At 42.2% G+C, this 18,523-nt stretch overlaps 1 protein-coding gene across 1 annotated transcript; it reads left to right on the top strand.

Annotated features, from left to right (window-relative positions):
• The first annotated feature begins 203 nt into the window (after positions 1–203).
• LOC139424044 (mitochondrial import inner membrane translocase subunit Tim29-like) lies at positions 204–2,488 on the top strand. The gene is made up of 2 exons (XM_071175732.1): positions 204–331; positions 834–2,488. The coding sequence occupies exons 1-2, from the start codon at positions 223–225 to the stop codon at positions 1,601–1,603; spliced, it is 879 nt and encodes a 292-aa protein (XP_071031833.1). The 5' UTR covers positions 204–222; the 3' UTR covers positions 1,604–2,488.
• The last annotated feature ends 16,035 nt before the right edge of the window (positions 2,489–18,523 follow it).

Genomic DNA, 18,523 nt, shown 5'->3' with positions numbered 1-18,523 from the left:
TTAATAACATTATTTTTAAGCAGAACTGGATATTAGATATTAGTTTTTTTACGGGAAAAATAATAATAATACAACTTTTCACTGACATGCCATTTTGTCTCAATAAAATATATTTTTTAAATTCCCATTGGAAATTAATGTATTTTCCGGTCCGCTGTGTTTTTCCGGTCCGAGCCAGTCCGAATGTGAACTTCCGGAACGATCGGCTTCTGTCTGACGAACATGGCTGCCTCGTGGGTGCTCAGGAGATGGTGCTCCACCTCTATAGCAGAAGTAGGAGCAGCACCCGTCAATGGCACCCGATGGGAGAGGTTGAAAAATAGCAAATTGGGTAAGAAATCGATCTATCTCTTGGTTGCCGTGTTAGCCCACCACGCCTTTACGAACCTGAACGAACGCATGATCTTTCTTGCTTAACTGTCTTGCCAAAGTCATTCATGGGGTTATCAGATTATGTGACATTAGCTTCAAACAAACTGTATCACTTTGTGGTTTTTACACAAGTTAGATTTGAAAATGTACTTCATACACGTCTATGTAAAGGCATTGTTAGCTTTTGATCCTTTACAGTTGCCCCTGCTTGCAATCACAGGGTGGAGGAAGGCACGTGACTGAAGTTATTGCTGTGACCTCTCTCTGAGACAATCCCTGTCAGTTTGGAGATGCAATACAATACAATACAGTGTTGGCACACAAAACATTATAATTGTGTGCATGCCTCACTACCATGTCTAGGGATATTGTGTTAGTCTGTTTTGCCATTGTTTTCATCTATCTTATCTCGTGTGAATGCTGTCTGTCTTTTTCTCACAATTCTCTCCCCTCTCAATCAGGTGTGTGGTTTAGCGGCATGTCCAGAGACTACAAGGAGGCGTGTCGTGAGATTGTGGTGGGCGCGTGGGAGAGGCCAATCAAAGCTTCCATCTACCTGAGCCTTCTGGGTGGAGCCGGCACCTGCATCTACACAAACCCCGACGACGCCTCCTTCGAGACCACCGTCCTGGATACAGCCAATCAGCTCGGGCTCCTGACGCCGTGGATACGCAGTGGAACATCGGATGGGCACGTGCAGAAGCTGACGAAGCTTCGTAACGAGGGAAGGTTACGTCACCTCAGCCTGGGAGTGGTCTCACTCACCTACTTCGCCGATTACAACCCGGACGCCAGTCTTTACGAGGCCCAGTGCTCCAACCTCTCTATCCCCTGGAGGGAGCTCCACACGCGGGTACTGGACGTTGGCTTCGCGGGTCGCTGGTGGATCCTGGACCATAAGATGAAGGACTATGATGTGAACGATGAAGAGTTCAAGCACCTGCCGCCTGCTATGGCCGCCACAGTGCCCCCTGGTGTCCAGGGGGTGGAGAATAACGAGAGGCTGCACAAAGAGTCATGGATGCCTCTGAAGACGGAGGAGAATGAGGAGAAGGAAAAGGCATCGGCAGCCGTAGAGGAGGAGGGGGGCATTGTAGAACAGATAAAGATGGACAGTTTAGATCTTGTAGAAACAATAAAAATAAAGACAGGCGTTGTAGCTCAACCACAGGAGATAGCTGACCCAGAACCACAGGAGCTGACGCTGACAGAGACGGAGACACAGGAGTAGCAGACACAAGCTCAAGCAAAGGCCTAATGTGTCATGGACCAATGGACTCACACTAGCAGGACAATGACTGCTGGACACATAATGAGATGGCTGAACAAGAATCTCTAAAAGGATATATTTATTGGATGTTGACAAGATGATATGTGTGTATAAGAGTACCTTCTGCACTGTTTAACGTGTTATATAGCGCCCAAGCCTATTAACACTCTGGACTATAGCTACACATGACATGATGTTAAAGGGTCTCCTTTATAGAATATATTACTGTTAACAGTTTATTAATGATACTGATTTGGTATGTAGTGCTCTATACTGAGATATGATAATTGATGCCATGGTCAGCAACCGAGATTCTCTAAACAGCCACTACAAACTTCAAATAACTTGATATTCTCTGGCACTTTTGAATTCATTTTAGCCAGTAGTTCTGAAAGTAGAGCTCACGAGCTAAAAGTGGTCCCCGGAAATGGCGTACTACGTCACATGTGCACCATGTCATTGCTCTCGCTCTGCTGTGTGCATCTTGTTAGCTGCCACTCAAATGGTAAGGGGCTGAAGCTCATTAGCTAGAACTAGAATTGTTAGGGGGCTGGCCCAGGTGGGGGAAAATGTAGGAAAATGGCGAAGCACAGCTTCCAGGAAAACAGTTGCTTTCAAACTAGGGATTTCGTGGTTAATTGAGGTGAAACAGTAATTGTGCTCATAGATTATGCCTGTATGAACTACACATTGACACATCCAGCCCAAAGCGGGAGGTTTAAAAAATATTTAGAAGTCGCCAAAGTTCCGGAGCACGTCTTTAACAATACAATAAACCTCCTCTAAATGGTCTGGATTTATTCATTATGAATTATTGTCAAATTAAAGTACTATTGGAATGAATTTGAATTTTGTGATGATCATTTCCTCTGAATACCTCCCCATGATTTGATCTTAGACAAAGCAAGCAGAGGCACTATCCAGGGAAGAATATACCAAGATATTCAAATTAAGTGGAACGGGTAGCCATTTTTTATTCCTCCAGTCCAGACTGTTTTTCAATACTTTCCTCCTCAGGACTAATATCACAGTAGCATTAATTCTCAGTGTGTGACTTCTTCCATAAGAAGTGCATGTTTGTCTCCCTGAGGTAAGTCAATCAGTATTTTTGCTGCCGCCTCTTCCTGGGATTATAGAAGCTGTGTATTGCTGTGCTGCCCTTCAGGCAGATAGAATGGGCATCCTTTCTTCCTAACGTTTGAGAGTAATTATTCCGTTAATCATATTGCCTTTGACCAACCTCCCTTATCATTGTGGAGCTTAACTCATTTTGTGGAAAAATCCTCTCCAGATTAATCTCTCTCATACCCTTCTAGCTCTCTCTTTCACTTCATCTCTCTTCTCTCTCTGTTCATGTCTGTTATTGATCCTGCTGTTGTCTTGACACTGATCCTGCTTTGGCTCCAGTTACTGATCGCCATCTGATCTTTAGGACAGGATCATTCATCCTGATCAGGGGCCATTCACACAAGGACGGGGAGCTATTGAGGTCTGCAACACAAGTCAAGGTGGACTAATAGTCTCTCACACAAACAACTAGACTCTCAAACATGCTCAAACAGAACTAGACTCTCAAACATGTCTAGACATATACACAGCCTACATCTCACTCAGCGCATGCCAGATGTGCATGATATCTCTGAGCAGCTCAGCAACATTATTGTATCTGGATGATGGCTACTTGCAAATACTCAGAAAAACATACACACTAACAAAGGCAGCAGTTATCAGAGTACGAGTTTCAAAAGGTGACTGAGGGCCTGCCCTGAAGTTGGCCCCCTTTTGGATCTCGACCCCTGAGGTCCTGATTCTTTGTAACCCAACCCCAGGATGGAACCAAAGACTAACCTGAAACTGACTTTTTTTTTAACTAGGCAAGTCAGTTAAGAACACATTCTTATTTACAATGACGGCCTACCCCGGCCAAACCCAGATGACGCTGTGCCAATTGTGCGCCGCCCTATGGGACTCCCAGTCATGTCCGGATATGATCTAGCCTGGATTCAAACCAGGGACTGCAGTGCCGCCTCTAGCACTGAGATGCAGTGCCTTAGACCTCTGTGCCACTCCGGAGCCCAAAGGGGCCAAGAGGTGAAACAATTGTCATTTACAAACCACTGGTGAGGACGGTCGAATGTCACCTACGAGAGACAGGTGTTCTGGATCAGAACTGCCTGAGCCCTCTCCTGTACTCCCTGTTCACCCACGACTGCGTGGCCACGCACGCCTCCAACTCAATCATCAAGTTTGCGGACGACACAACAGTGGTAGGCTTGATTACCAACAACGACGAGACGGCCTACAGGGAGGAGGTGAGGTGTGTGGTGAGGTGAAGTGTGGTGTCAGGAAAATAACCTCACACTCAACGTCAACAAAACTAAGGAGATGATTGTGGACTTCAGGAAACAGCAGAGGGAACACCCCCCTATCCACATCGATGGAACAGTAGTGGAGAGGGTAGCAAGTTTTAAGTTCCTCGGCATACACATCACAGACAAACTGAATTGGTCCACTCACACAGACAGCATTGTGAAGAAGGCGCAGCAGCGCCTCTTCAACCTCAGGAGGCTGAAGAAATTCGGCTTGTCACCAAAAGCACTCACAAACTTCTACAGATGCACAATCGAGAGCATCCTGGCGGGCTGTATCACCGCCTGGTACGGCAACTGCTCCGCCCTCAACCGTAAGGCTCTCCAGAGGGTAGTGAGGTCTGCACAACGCATCACCGGGGGCAAACTACCTGCCCTCCAGGACACCTACACCACCCGATGTCACAGGAAGGCCATAAAGATCATCAAGGACATCAACCACCCGAGCCACTGCCTGTTCACCCCGCTATCATCCAGAAGGCGAGGTCAGTACAGGTGCATCAAAGCTGGGACCGAGAGACTGAAAAACAGCTTCTATCTCAAGGCTATCTGACTGTTAAACAGCCACCACTAACATTGAGTGGCTGCTGCCAACACACTGACACTGACTCAACTCCAGCCACTTTAATAATGGGAATTGATGGGAAATGATGTAAATATATCACTAGCCACTTTAAACAATGCTACCTTATATAATGTTACTTACCCTACATTATTCATCTCATAGGCATACGTATTTACTGTACTCTATATCATCGACTGTATCCTTATGTAATACATGTATCACTAGCCACTTTAACTATGCCACTTTGTTTACATACTCATCTCATATGTATATACTGTACTCGATACAATCTACTGTATCTGCCTATGCTGCTCTGTACCATCACTCATTCATATATCCTTATGTACATATTCTTTATCCCCTCACACTGTGTACAAGACAGTAGTTTTGGAATTGTTAGTTAGATTACTTGTTGGTTATTACTGCATTGTCGGAACTAGAAGCACAAGCATTTCGCTACACTCGCATTAACATCTGCTAACCATGTGTATGTGACAAATAAATTTGATTTGATTTGATTTTGATTTTTAGAAGGATTAATATTTTATGGTTCAAAACCCCTTGTCAAACCTAATGCTCATGAATAATACAAATTATTCAAACCAAACAGCCTTGTTTTGGGATGGATGCAGGTACTCATACACTCTGTTTATGTGTGTCAAGTCCACTTAACTAGAATGAGATTCTATTTCTATGGTCAAGTAAATCCCGTTAGTGATAATACCAGTCTACAATCTCTTAGACATAAATGGGTAAGAACATGAAATGTACTAAAACTGTTTTAATCAGTGTGGAATTCCTGTCATCCATCATCACTCTATTATCTTACATCCTTCCACCCAGCCGTCTCTCAATCCCCTTTCCCCTCCTCTCATCCTTCCACCCAGCTGTCTCTCAATCCTCTTTCCCCTCCTCTCATCCTTCCACCCAGCCGTCTCTCAATCCCCTTTCCCCTCCTCTCATCCTTCCACCCAGCTGTCTCTCAATCCCCTTTCCCCTCCTCTCATCCTTCCCCGATGCCCCCTTTCGACCATGACTCCCAACCCCATCCCTCTCTCCTCCATTAACTGCTGATGGTCATTCTCTCTACCAGAGGGGTCAGTGTTGTCATTGTCAGTTTGTGTGGTCTATCAGCAGATGACCACTGCTGGTCAATCAGGCTGGTCTCATAGACTGGACATTACATAGTAAAGGAACATCTGGGACACTCAAATTAGTATGACATGTTACTTTTGGTTTATTTCTGTTATGTGTCACATGTTATGTAACATGTCACATGTTTGTGGAACTTGTTCAGTTTATGTCTCAGTTGTTGAATCTTGTTATGTTCATACAAATATTTACACATGTTAAGTTTGCTGAAAATAAACGCAGTTGACAGTGAGAGGACATTTCTTCAAATCAAATCAAAGTTTATTTGTCAGGTGAGCTGAATACAACAGGTGTAGACCTTACAGTGAAATGCTTACTTGCAGACTCTAACCAATAGTGCAAAAAAGGTATTAGGTGAACAGTAGGTAGGTAAAGAAATAAAACAACAGTAAAAAGACAGGCTATATACAGTAGTGAGGCTACATACAGACACCGGTTAGTCAGTCTGATTGAGGTAGTATGTACATGTAGATATGGTTAAAGTGACTGCATATATGATGAACAGAGAGTAGCAGTAGCGTAAAAGAGGGGTTTGCTAGGTGGCACACAATGCAAATAGTCCGAGTAGCCATTTGATTACCTGTTCAGGAGTCTTATGGCTTGGGGGTACAAACTGTTGAGAAGCCTTTTTGTCCTAGTCTTGGCACCCCGGTACCACTTGCCATGCGGTAGTAGAGAGAACAGTCTATGACTGGGGTGGCTGGGGTCTTTGACCATTTTTAGGGCCTTCCTCTGACACCGCCTGGTGTGGAAGTCCTGGATGGCAGGCAGCTTAGCCCCAGTGATGTACTGGGCCGTACGCACTACCCTCTGTAGTGCCTTGCGGTCAGAGGCCGAGCAGTTGCCATACCAGGCAGTGATGCAACCAGTTGCTCTCGATGTTGCAGCTGTAGAACCTTTTGAGGATCTCAGGACCCATGCCAAATCTTTTTAGTTTCCTGAGGGGGAATAGGCTTTGTCGTGCCCTCTTCATGACTTTCTTGGTGTGTTTGGACCATTCTAGTTTGCTGTTGATGTGGACACCAAGGAACTTGAAGCTCTCCACCTGTCCATTACAGCCCCGTCGATGAGAATGCGGGCATGCTCGGTCCTCCTTTTCCCGTAGTCCGAAATAATCTCCTTAGTCTTGGCTACGTTGAGGGATAGGTTGTTATTCTGGCACCACCCGGCCAGGTCTCTGACCTCCTCCCTATAGGCTGTCTCGTCGTTGTGCCTACCACTGTTGTGTCGTCTGCAAACATAATAATGGTGTTGGAGTCGAGCCTGGCCATGCAGTCATGGGTAAACAGGGAGTACAGGAGGGGACTGAGCACACACCCCTGGGGAGCTCCAGTGTTGAGGATCAGCGTGGCAGATGTGTTGCTACCTACCCTCACCACCTGGGGGTGGCCCGTCAGGAAGTCCAGGATCCAGTTGCAGAGGGAGGTGTTTAGTCCCAGGATCCTTAACTTAGTGATGAGCTTTGAGGGTACTATGGTGTTGAACGCTTAGCTGGAGTCAATGAATAGCATTCTTACGTAAGTGTTCCTTTTGTCCAGGTGGGAAAGGGCAGTGTGGAGTGCAATAGAGATTGCATCATCTGTGGATCTGTTTGGGCAATATGCAAATTGGAGTGGGTCTAGGGTTTCTGGGATAATGGTGTTGATGTGAGCCATTACCAACCTTTCAAAGCACTTCATGGCAACGGATGTGAGTGCTACAGGTCTGTAGTCATTTAGGCAGGTTGCCTTTGTGTTCCTGGGCACAGGGACTATGGTGGTCTGCTTGAAACATGTGGGTATTACAGACTTAATCAGGGACATGTTAAAAATGTCAGTGAAGACACCAGTGCCAGTTGGTCAGCATATGCCCGGAGCACACGTCCTGGTAATCCGTCTGGCCCCGCAGCCTTGTGTATGTTGACCTGTTTAAAGGTCTTACTCACGTCAGCTACGGAGAGCGTGATCACACAGTCGCCTGGAACAGCTGATGCTCTCATGCATGCCTCAATGTTGCTTGACTCAAAGCTGAGTTTAAAATTGTGTTTACCCCTACCCCCCCCCCTCTTCGGAGGACAAATATCTTAGTTTTTTTTACAGGTTTTTGGCTACATATACATACATGTTACATACACATTTTACATACATGGTACTTTTATATAAAGCAATCACATAACAATAACACATTACCAAACATAAGCTCTTTAATACCAACCCTCACCATAGACCACCCCTCAGCCTCTCTCAGCCCATCCCACCTATCACCATAGACCACCCTCATTTGGTTTCCATGTGCCAAATATATTTCAATTGTGCTGTGGTGTTTTACAAAATGTTTGAACCTTTCTAATCATATTTTATCCACAGGTTGTGAGCTTAAGATGAAAACCTTTCCTATGAGTATTATTATATTATTTATTGACTATGGCTTTCCAAATCGCCCAACGTTGCTATTTGTAAGGTTCATTTTAATTGCATGTTGTGATTTTTTTTAACCATTCCTGAACCTGTGACCAGAAACAAGCTACATCGTGGCAATACCAGAATAAATTAACTATTGATTCTGTCTCTTCGCAGCAAAATCTACAGAGCTGAGATTGTTGTATGCCCCATATACAGTGGGGCAAAAAAGTATTTAGTCAACCACCAATTGTGCAAGTTCTCCCACTTAAAAAGATGAGAGAGGCCTGTAATTTTCATCATAGGTACACTTCAACTATGACAGACAAAATGAGGAAAACAAAATTCAGAAAATCACATTGTAGGATTCTTTATGAATTTATTTGCAAATTATGGTGGAAAATAAGTATTTGGTCACCTACAAACAAGCAAAATGTCTGGCTCTCACAGACCAGTAACTTCTTCTTTAAGAGGCTCCTCTGTCCTCCACTCGTTACCTGTATTAATAGCACCTGTTTGAACTTGTTATCAGTATAAAAGACACCTGTCCACAACCTCAAACAGTCACACTCCAATCTCCACTATCAGATGAAACCAAAATATAACTTTTTGGTAAAAACTCAACTCGTCATGTTTGGAGGACAAAGAATGCTGAGTTGCATCCAAAGAACACCATACCTACTGTGAAGCATGGGGGTGGAAACCTCATGCTTTGGGGCTGTTTTTCAGCAAAGGGACCAGGACGACTGATCTGTGTAAAGGGAAGAATGAATGGGGCCATGTATCGTGAGATTTTGAGTGAAAACCTCCTTCCATCAGCAAGGGCATTGAAGATGAAACGTGGCTGGGTCTTTCAGCATGACAATGATCCCAAACACACCGCCCGGGCAACGAAGGAGTGGCTTCGTAAGAAGCATTTCAAGGTCCTGGAGTGGCCTAGCCAGTCTCTAGATCTCAACCCCATAGAAAATCTTTGGAGGGAGTTGAAAGTCTGTTGCCCAGCAACAGCCCCAAAACATCACTGCTCGAGAGGAGATCTGCATGGAGGAATGGGCCAAAATACCAGCAACAGTGTGTGAAGACTTACAGAAATTATTATTGACCATTATTGAAATTACTATTGACCAAATACTTATTTTCCACCATAATTTGCAAATAAATTCATTAAAAATCCTACAATGTGATTTTTTTTGATTTTTTTTTCTCATTCTGTCTGTCATAGTTGAAGTGTACCTATGATGAAAATTACAGGCCTCTCTCATCTTTAAGTGGGAGAACGTGCACAGTGGCTGACTAAATACTTTTTTGCCCCACTGTATATAGCATTCTATTGGTGGCAATAATTTTATATAATAATTTAAATTGAAAAACTAAGTGTTGAATCAAGTGTAGTTTTTTGTACCAGTTCATAAACCATATGCCATGGAATTGGTACCAAAGTTCCTCCTATTCATGTTGCACCCTGTATGGTGCAACTGTCAACATTTGTCCTCAGATGAAACTGGTATATTATTCTATTTATGCCAGTTCCTTTCAGCCAATTTGTATCTTTAATATATGGCAGGCAAACAAGTTCCCTACCTTCTAAGTTTTCCACTTGCCTCCTCCAGTTTTGTGGTAGTGCTGCAATCAATTGGTTGTAAGTTTGGATTGAGCAGATATGCAGTTATCGAAAATATATGGGAATGTGACAACTCCTCCGTTTCTATTTATAACATGAACAAATATAATACCATATTTAAACATTTTATTCCATAAAGAATGTTTTTTTATTAATCAGTATATTTTAATTTAATCATAACATTTGTTGTAATATTAGTTCTCTCTTTTCTGGAGGATAAAACTGAAATTGTATGGCTTGTGTAACGGTATTCGTCGTCGGAAGACGAGGAAACATCGGACCAAAGCGCAGCGTGGTAAGTGTTCATGCTTACTTTATTAAAACTGAACACTAACAACAAAATAACAAAGGGAATCACCGAAACAGTCCTGAAAGGTGCAAAACACTAAACAGAAAAGAACTACCCACAAAAACCCTGTGGGGAAAAAGCTACCTAAGTATTGTTCCCAATCAGAGACAACGATAGACAACTGTCCCTGATTGAGAACCATACCCGGCCAAAACAAAGAAATACAAAAACATAGAAAAAAGAACATAGAATGCCCACCCAAATCACACCCTGACCAAACCAAAATAGAGACATAAAAAGCTCTAAGGTCAGGGCGTGACAGCTTGTTTAAGAAAGGGCGATACTTTAAACACAATTTCATTTTCAATTAGTAGGAAATGAGAAGTTGTAATCTGTACAAAGGCAAAAGGCCATTTTAACAAAGGATGATCCTTTCTTAATAATCTACTTGAAAACCATTTTGGGTTTGTCATATTAATTTTAATTCATAACATATTATACAAATTGTCATTTGTAACATATCATACAAAATGGATGATGGACATTCACAAATGAATACATACCATACCTGTCACGTTGGCATAAATGATTCGGGAGACAGACACAGGAACGCGTAATAAGGTTTTTTATTAAGCCCCAAATTATGGCGTACCATGTAAAGGCACGGGGACGAAGACCAAACAAACACGGAATAAAAACACAGGGTAGAAACCCAAACAAAAGAGAGAGGAGTACCTCTAATAAATAACACACGCACACAATGATTAACACACTGGATACGACCCGTAATCATCTGCGCAATCCACAATGGCATGAAGGCCAAAACACACAGCACAGGTACTCACACGCACCAACGGACATTATAACAATAATCGACAGCCCAATGGGAACCAAAGGGCACACTTATACAAGTAATAATCAGTGGGTATAGGGGACAGTTGTGCGTAATGAAAGTTCCCGGAGGGATCCGTGACAATACCAAACATAACATATCATACTAATTTCAGTGGCCCGGATTTTCATTTACTATGTTACGCCGACCCCTCAGTCCAAGTTGCAGGTCTATAGGATTAGGACAGGACCAGACATACAGGACATTCAGCCTCATATTCTATACATGGATCGGGAGAGGACGACCATGATGTCATAGACTAAAGCGATGTTCCTCTGCTGCTCTTTTGGTTTGCCAGATTGTTATCTTATACAGATTTAGTGAACTCTCAAGTGTTTGTTGCAATGTAAGTGGTCCACAAAGAAGGAACAGCAATATCATGTCCGGTCCCGCATGGCCCAAGGTTGAGAGACACTGGAACAAGGAAAAGCTCTTATCCAGTTCCACTCACCAGTACAGGAATAGTCTCCGGAGAATGTTGGCATTGTTGTCCCATGTCTTTTTCACATAATTCTATAGCTGATTTCAATGTGCATGCCTGGCTTCTGCATGAAGAGAGAGGAAGAGAGAGGGAGGGGGTTGTCTGGCCACCATGTTGACCTCAATGACCACAGCAGCACCAGCCCCATACACACAAACTAATCAATATGTAACTAAGGAAGGAGAGCGGATGATGGAGAGAGGGGTAGAGAGCAAGAAGAGTAGAGGAACAATGATATTGGAGGAGAGGTTTATCAATAACGCGGGGGAATTGTTCTGTTTTTAGGTTTATCAATAACGCGGGGGAATTGTTCTGTTTTTAGGTTTATCAATAACGCAGGGGAATTGTTCTGTTTTTAGGTTTATCAATAACGCAGGGGAATTGTTCTGTTTTTAGGTTTATCAATAACGCAGGGGAATTGTTCTGTTTTTAGGTTTATCAATAACGCAGGGGAATTGTTCTGTTTTTAGGTTTATCAATAACGCAGGGGAATTGTTCTGTTTTTAGGTTTATCCCACAAACAGCAAGCTTATTTTTCATTTGTGTTCGGCTTTGGTTAGTTTTATTTCATGCAAATTACATTCATAAAATTTGAACCAATGCATCCATCCAAACTCTATGGAAGATACAAAACACAAGTAACAGTATTTGTTTCACTTGCCATTTTTTGGCACATGGCTAAATTTAGATTTGTTTTAGTTTCTTTATCAAAGTAGTACGACTACAAAAGGAAACATCATAGCTCCAAATATCTCCCAATAAATAATGACATGCCTGTGAGTCTATAGTCTTTCAGTTACAAAAGACTGTGAATAGAGCAGCATTTACTGTCACGATTGTCGTAGTGAGGAGACCAAAGCGCAGCGTGGTGTCAATACATACTTTTAATGAATGACAAAAAAAAAACACGAAGCACACTAAACAAACAAACAAAATAGCAAAATGAACGTGACCGCTATCAACACCACATCAACACCACAAAGTACACTAAACAAACAAACAAACAAAATAACAAAATAACAAAATAACAAAATAACAAAATAACAAAATAACAAAATAACAAAATAACAAAATAACAAAATAACAAAATAACAAAATGACCGTGACCGCTATCAACACTGAGTGCAAACATGCAACATCACATAGACTATAGCCCACCAACCACAATACAAAACAGGCTACCTTAATATGGTTCCCAATCAGAGACAACAACAAACACCTGCCACTGATTGAGAACCATATCAGGCCAAAACACATAGAAACAGACTAACTAGACATGCAACATAGAATACCCACTCATATCACACCCTGACCAAACAAAACATAGAAACAAACAACGCAAATAAGGGTCAGATTGTGACATTTATATGATAGTATTATACAAAGATTATACAAAGGGGGTTAATAAATACAGTGTGTGTGTGTGTGCAAGAGAAAGAAAGAAAGAATAAAGATAGTGGAATGACAGGGATTAAGGGTGGCATGTGTATAAATATAAATGGAGTGTGAACATTTTTGAAGGTGGGAGAGAGAGTATGCAAGCACACACTAGAGGAAGAGAGAGACAGGGTGGAGGAGGGGGAGAGGGGGAATAGGGAGAAGCAGAGCGTACACAATATTCATTCAAACTGACACAGGCTGCATGGTCTGGTTTGCACTTCCCTCTCTCTCTCTCTCTCTCTCTCTCTCTCTCTCTCTCTCTCTCTCTCTCCCTCTCTCTCTCACTCTCTCTCTCTCTCTCTCTCTCCCTCTCTCTCTCCCTCTCTCTCTCACTCTCTCGCTCTCTCTCTCTCACACACACACATAGGCACAGAAACATCAGACAGTCTGCAGTTAAGTTTACAGCAGCAGGAAGAAGACATTGGAGAGGTGAAGAAGGAGAGAGAAAGAGACCGGGGAGGGGAAGGAAGAAAATACAAAACAGGGAGAGGCACTGGGGGGGGGGGGGGGGTGGGGGGGGACGGATGAGTGAGAATAGAGAGAGAGAAAGAGAGGGCAGAGTTTGCAAACGGGGAGAATAGAGGATGTAAAGAAGAGGGGGTAAAGGAAGGGATAGACAGAGATAGAGGAATGCGGGGCGAGGGAGAGAAACGGGGCTTGGCGTACGGAGGGGGCAGAGAGGAAGAGAGAGAGACAGAGTGTCTGGCTGCATGTGTCGGGGCTGGACACAGGAGGACAGAGGGTAAGTGCATTCTACCTGCAATCTATCTTAAATCATTACAGTCATTTACTATTTTTATATCCTGCTTATAATGTTGTATATAAAGTACATTTCCATGTTGTAAGGAAGGACATAGCACTTTCATAGATCTGGATATAACATCTGAGTGCATTGTCATCCTATGGAAGAGTTTCTTACAACCAGACATAAATATGATGTGACAAATGTGTCACAAGGTCTGTTTGTGTGCTTGGACATTAATGCATGATGCAGCTACTGGGGGCTATTTAACGGAGGCTTGCATGGCTAGTGTTTTAATATGCATCTATGTAGTCATGCATGGAGAACATTTTCACAATAGTATGAGTTCCAGCGAGTGAATTTATTTGTGGTGAGTGATTTCCATTCACACCTCAGAGTGTTATATGATAGTAGTAGTGACAGTGCATGTTGTCGTCTCACCCATGTCGGTATGATAGTACTAATTGAAACCATGCCACTGAATGTGTGTCTGTTTTAGAGTGTTAGGCATAATACATTAACGTGTGTGTTGTGAGGGTTATTGATGAAGATGTCAGAGGTAATGGGAATGGTGATGGACCTTCCCCCTCGTCTGGGTGACTGAGTCTGTGTCTACCTGCCCCAGACTGGATCAATACTTTAATGCAATTGCCATTCACTTCAATTGGGACTGGTTCACACACACACACACACACACACACACACACACACACACACACACACACACACACACACACACACACATACACACACACACACACACACACACACACACACACACACACACACACACACACACACACACACACACACACTGACCCTGACATAGCAGTTCAGCAATATCAGACAGAGACAGAGTAAAACCCTCGCTCCCCCTTCGCTCTGTGTGTGTGTGGACTTGAGCGTACGTAAGTGCATGTGTGTTTGCGTGTGAGGGTCAATGCTAAATGTTTATTTTGGTTGTTGTTAGCAGAGAGTTGTGCTAACAGTGGAGTGTTAAGTGTCCCCACTCCATCACTGTCTGTGTGGGTGCAATTAGCATGCTCTCTCTGTCTGCAATTTGTGTGGTTTTGTTTTCCTATCCTTGTGGGGACCAGAAGTCTGGGACCAGAAGCCTTCACAAGGATAGTTAAACAAGTACAATTCAGACATTTGGCCAGTCCCCACAAGAAAAATGTTTTTTTAGGTTTAGGGGTTAGGTTTAAGGTTAAGGTTAAGATTGGGGCTAGAATTAGGGTTAGGGGTTACGTTTAGAATGAGGGATTAGGGAACATAGGATTTTGAATGGGAATCAATTGTTTGGTCCCCACAAGGATAGTACAATAAATGTGTGTGTTAGACAAGTGGCTAAAACATTTTACTTCAAGCCCTGTATATATGTAGCCTACCAATATATACGTGCATGTGTGTTTGTTTATGTGTGCAAATATATAAATAGCCTAGATGTTTTGGATATATGTATATGTTTATGTCCGTGGGTAATTATACATGTATAACGTGGGTTTTAATAAGTGTATAGGATACAGTTGTGTGTGTAAGTGGGGGTGTGCATGGGTGTTAGTATCTATTTAGATGTTTGTTGCTGGCGGTATGTCCATGTGATCTTGTTATGTGAGCAGCCAGCCCAGCCCCATGCAGGAGGAGTGAGGGAGTAGACAGACAAACACACGCATGGCCAAACCAGACAGACACACACAACCTCTCTTTCATAGGAAATGAGACCAGGTGACCTCTGACCATTCAGCCTGTCTGGAAACGCCAAGCCTGGAATCGATCAACACCCCCCTGCCCAGACAGCCTCCCTCCCTTCCTCCACCTCTACTCCTTCCAACCCATTCCTCCTCCCCCCCCCCCCCCCCACTTTCTCTCTACCCGATGACCCCCCTCACCCTTAACTCACTCCCCTCCCCCACAATCAGATGATCAACCCCACAGTGGCTATGCTATACCTCACTCAGCAGCACAGCAACCTCCAAACACTGAACAAGACCTACCGCTCCCTCTCTCTTCTTCTCCTCCTCTTTGCTGGGTCTGAACCTCTGACCAAACACTGCACAGGACCCTGCTATGTTCCCAAAACATAAGGTAAGAGGAGGCAAGTCTTTATTTATTTTTTACCTTTATCTAACTAGGCAAGTCAGTTAATTAAGAACAAATAATTTTTTACAATGACGGCCTACACCGGCCAAACCCGGACAATTGTGCGCCGCCCTATGGGACTCCCAATCACGGGCCGGTTGTGATACAGCCTGGATTTGAACCAGGGTGTCTGTAGTGACGCCTCAAGCACTGAGATGCAGTGCCTTAGACCGCTGCACCACTCGGGAGTGTGTGTGTGAAATAGATGGCAATTTATGAGTTGTCATCTATATATGTCATTCTACATGCAAGTTACATTTGGGATTTCCCACTGTACTTTGTTCAGTCAAATGTATTTTATAAAGCCATTTTACATCCGCAGTTGTCACAAAGTGCTATACAGATACCCATCCTAAATCCCCCAAAGAGCAAGCAATGTTTTTGATCATTATGTGTGTACAGGTGTATGTAATCCGGATTGTGTGTTATGTTACATTCTATATGGGGGTTTTATGTGTACAGGTGTATGTAATCCAGATTGTGTGTTATGATGTGTGTTATGTTACATTCTATATTGGGGTTTTATGTGTACAGGAGTATGTAATCCAGATTGTGTGTTATGATGTGTGTTATATTACATTCTATATTGGGGTTTTATGTGTACAAGTGTATGTAATCCAGATTGTGTGTTATGATGTGTGTTATATTACATTCTATATTGGGGTTTTATGTGTACAAGTGTATGTAATCCAGATTGTGTGTTATGATGTGTGTTATATTACATTCTATATTGGGGTTTTATGTGTACAGGTGTATGTAATCCAGATTGTGTGTTATGTTACATTCTATATTGGGGTTTTATGTGTACAGGAGTATGTAATCCAGATTGTGTGTTATGTTACATTCTATATTGGGGTTTTATGTGTACAGGAGTATGTAATCCAGATTGTGTGTTATGATGTGTGTTATGTTACATTCTATATTGGGGTTTTATGTGTACAGGAGTATGTAATCCAGATTGTGTGTTATGTTACATTCTATATTGGGGTTTTATGTGTACAGGAGTATGTAATCCAGATTGTGTGTTATGTTACATTCTATATGGGGGTTTTATGTGTACAGGTGTATGTAATCCAGATTGTGTGTTATGATGTGTGTTATATTACATTCTATATTGGGGTTGTATGTGTACAGGTGTATGTAATCCAGATTGTGTGTTATGATGTGTGTTATGTTACATTCTATATTGGGGTTTTATGTGTACAGGAGTATGTAATCCAGATTGTGTGTTATGATGTGTGTTATATTACATTCTATATTGGGGTTTTATGTGTACAGGTGTATGTAATCCAGATTGTGTGTTATGATGTGTGTTATGTTACATTCTATATTGGGGTTTTATGTGTACAGGAGTATGTAATCCAGATTGTGTGTTATGTTACATTCTATATTGGGGTTTTATGTGTACAGGTGTATGTAATCCAGATTGTGTGTTATGTTACATTCTATATTGGGGTTTTATGTGTACAGGAGTATGTAATCCAGATTGTGTGTTATGATGTGTGTTATATTACATTCTATATTGGGGTTTTATGTGTACAGGTGTATGTAATCCAGATTGTGTGTTATGTTACATTCTATATTGGGGTTTTATGTGTACAGGTGTATGTAATCCAGATCGTGTGTTATGATGTGTGTTATGTTACATTCTATATTGGGGTTTTATGTGTACAGGAGTATGTAATCCAGATTGTGTGTTATGATGTGTGTTATGTTACATTCTATATTGGGGTTTTATGTGTACAGGTGTATGTAATCCAGATTGTGTGTTATGATGTGTGTTATGTTACATTCTATATTGGGGTTTTATGTGTACAGGAGTATGTAATCCAGATTGTGTGTTATGTTACATTCTATATTGGGGTTTTATGTGTACAGGAGTATGTAATCCAGATTGTGTGTTATGATGTGTGTTATGTTACATTCTATATTGGGGTTTTATGTGTACAGGAGTATGTAATCCAGATTGTGTGTTATGTTACATTCTATATGGGGGTTTTATGTGTACAGGTGTATGTAATCCAGATTGTGTGTTATGATGTGTGTTATGTTACATTCTATATGGGGGTTTTATGTGTACAGGTGTATGTAATCCAGATTGTGTGTTATGATGTGTGTTATGTTACATTCTATATTGGGGTTTTATGTGTACAGGAGTATGTAATCCAGATTGTGTGTTATGTTACATTCTATATTGGGGTTTTATGTGTACAGGAGTATGTAATCCAGATTGTGTGTTATGATGTGTGTTATGTTACATTCTATATTGGGGTTTTATGTGTACAGGTGTATGTAATCCAGATTGTGTGTTATGATGTGTGTTATGTTACATTCTATATTGGGGTTTTATGTGTACAGGAGTATGTAATCCAGATTGTGTGTTATGATGTGTGTTATGTTACATTCTATATTGGGGTTTTATGTGTACAGGAGTATGTAATCCAGATTGTGTGTTATGTTACATTCTATATTGGGGTTTTATGTGTACAGGTGTATGTAATCCGGATTGTGTGTTATGTTGCATTCTATATTGGGGTCTTTTTTTTCCATATTTACTAAATAGCACCAGGTTACTGGTTTGCACCTATTACACATAGTAAAACAGGTTATGACACAGTAGGCTGTATGCAGGTCTGATAGTCAATCTGTCTATAGCATTCAAGTCCCAGTGAACATTCAACGCTGTCGGTGAGTTTGTGACTTAGAGAAACCATCGAGTGTTGAGTGTACCCTGCCTCTTGAGTTCACATCTTTGCACACACACTTGCACTAAAACACACGCATGCACGCATGCACGCGCGCACACACACACA

This window comes from Oncorhynchus clarkii, chromosome 13 (genome assembly GCF_045791955.1).
Source record: "Oncorhynchus clarkii lewisi isolate Uvic-CL-2024 chromosome 13, UVic_Ocla_1.0, whole genome shotgun sequence".
NCBI classification, from domain to species: domain Eukaryota; kingdom Metazoa; phylum Chordata; class Actinopteri; order Salmoniformes; family Salmonidae; genus Oncorhynchus; species Oncorhynchus clarkii.
This window is presented reverse-complemented; position numbering and strand designations above follow the sequence as displayed.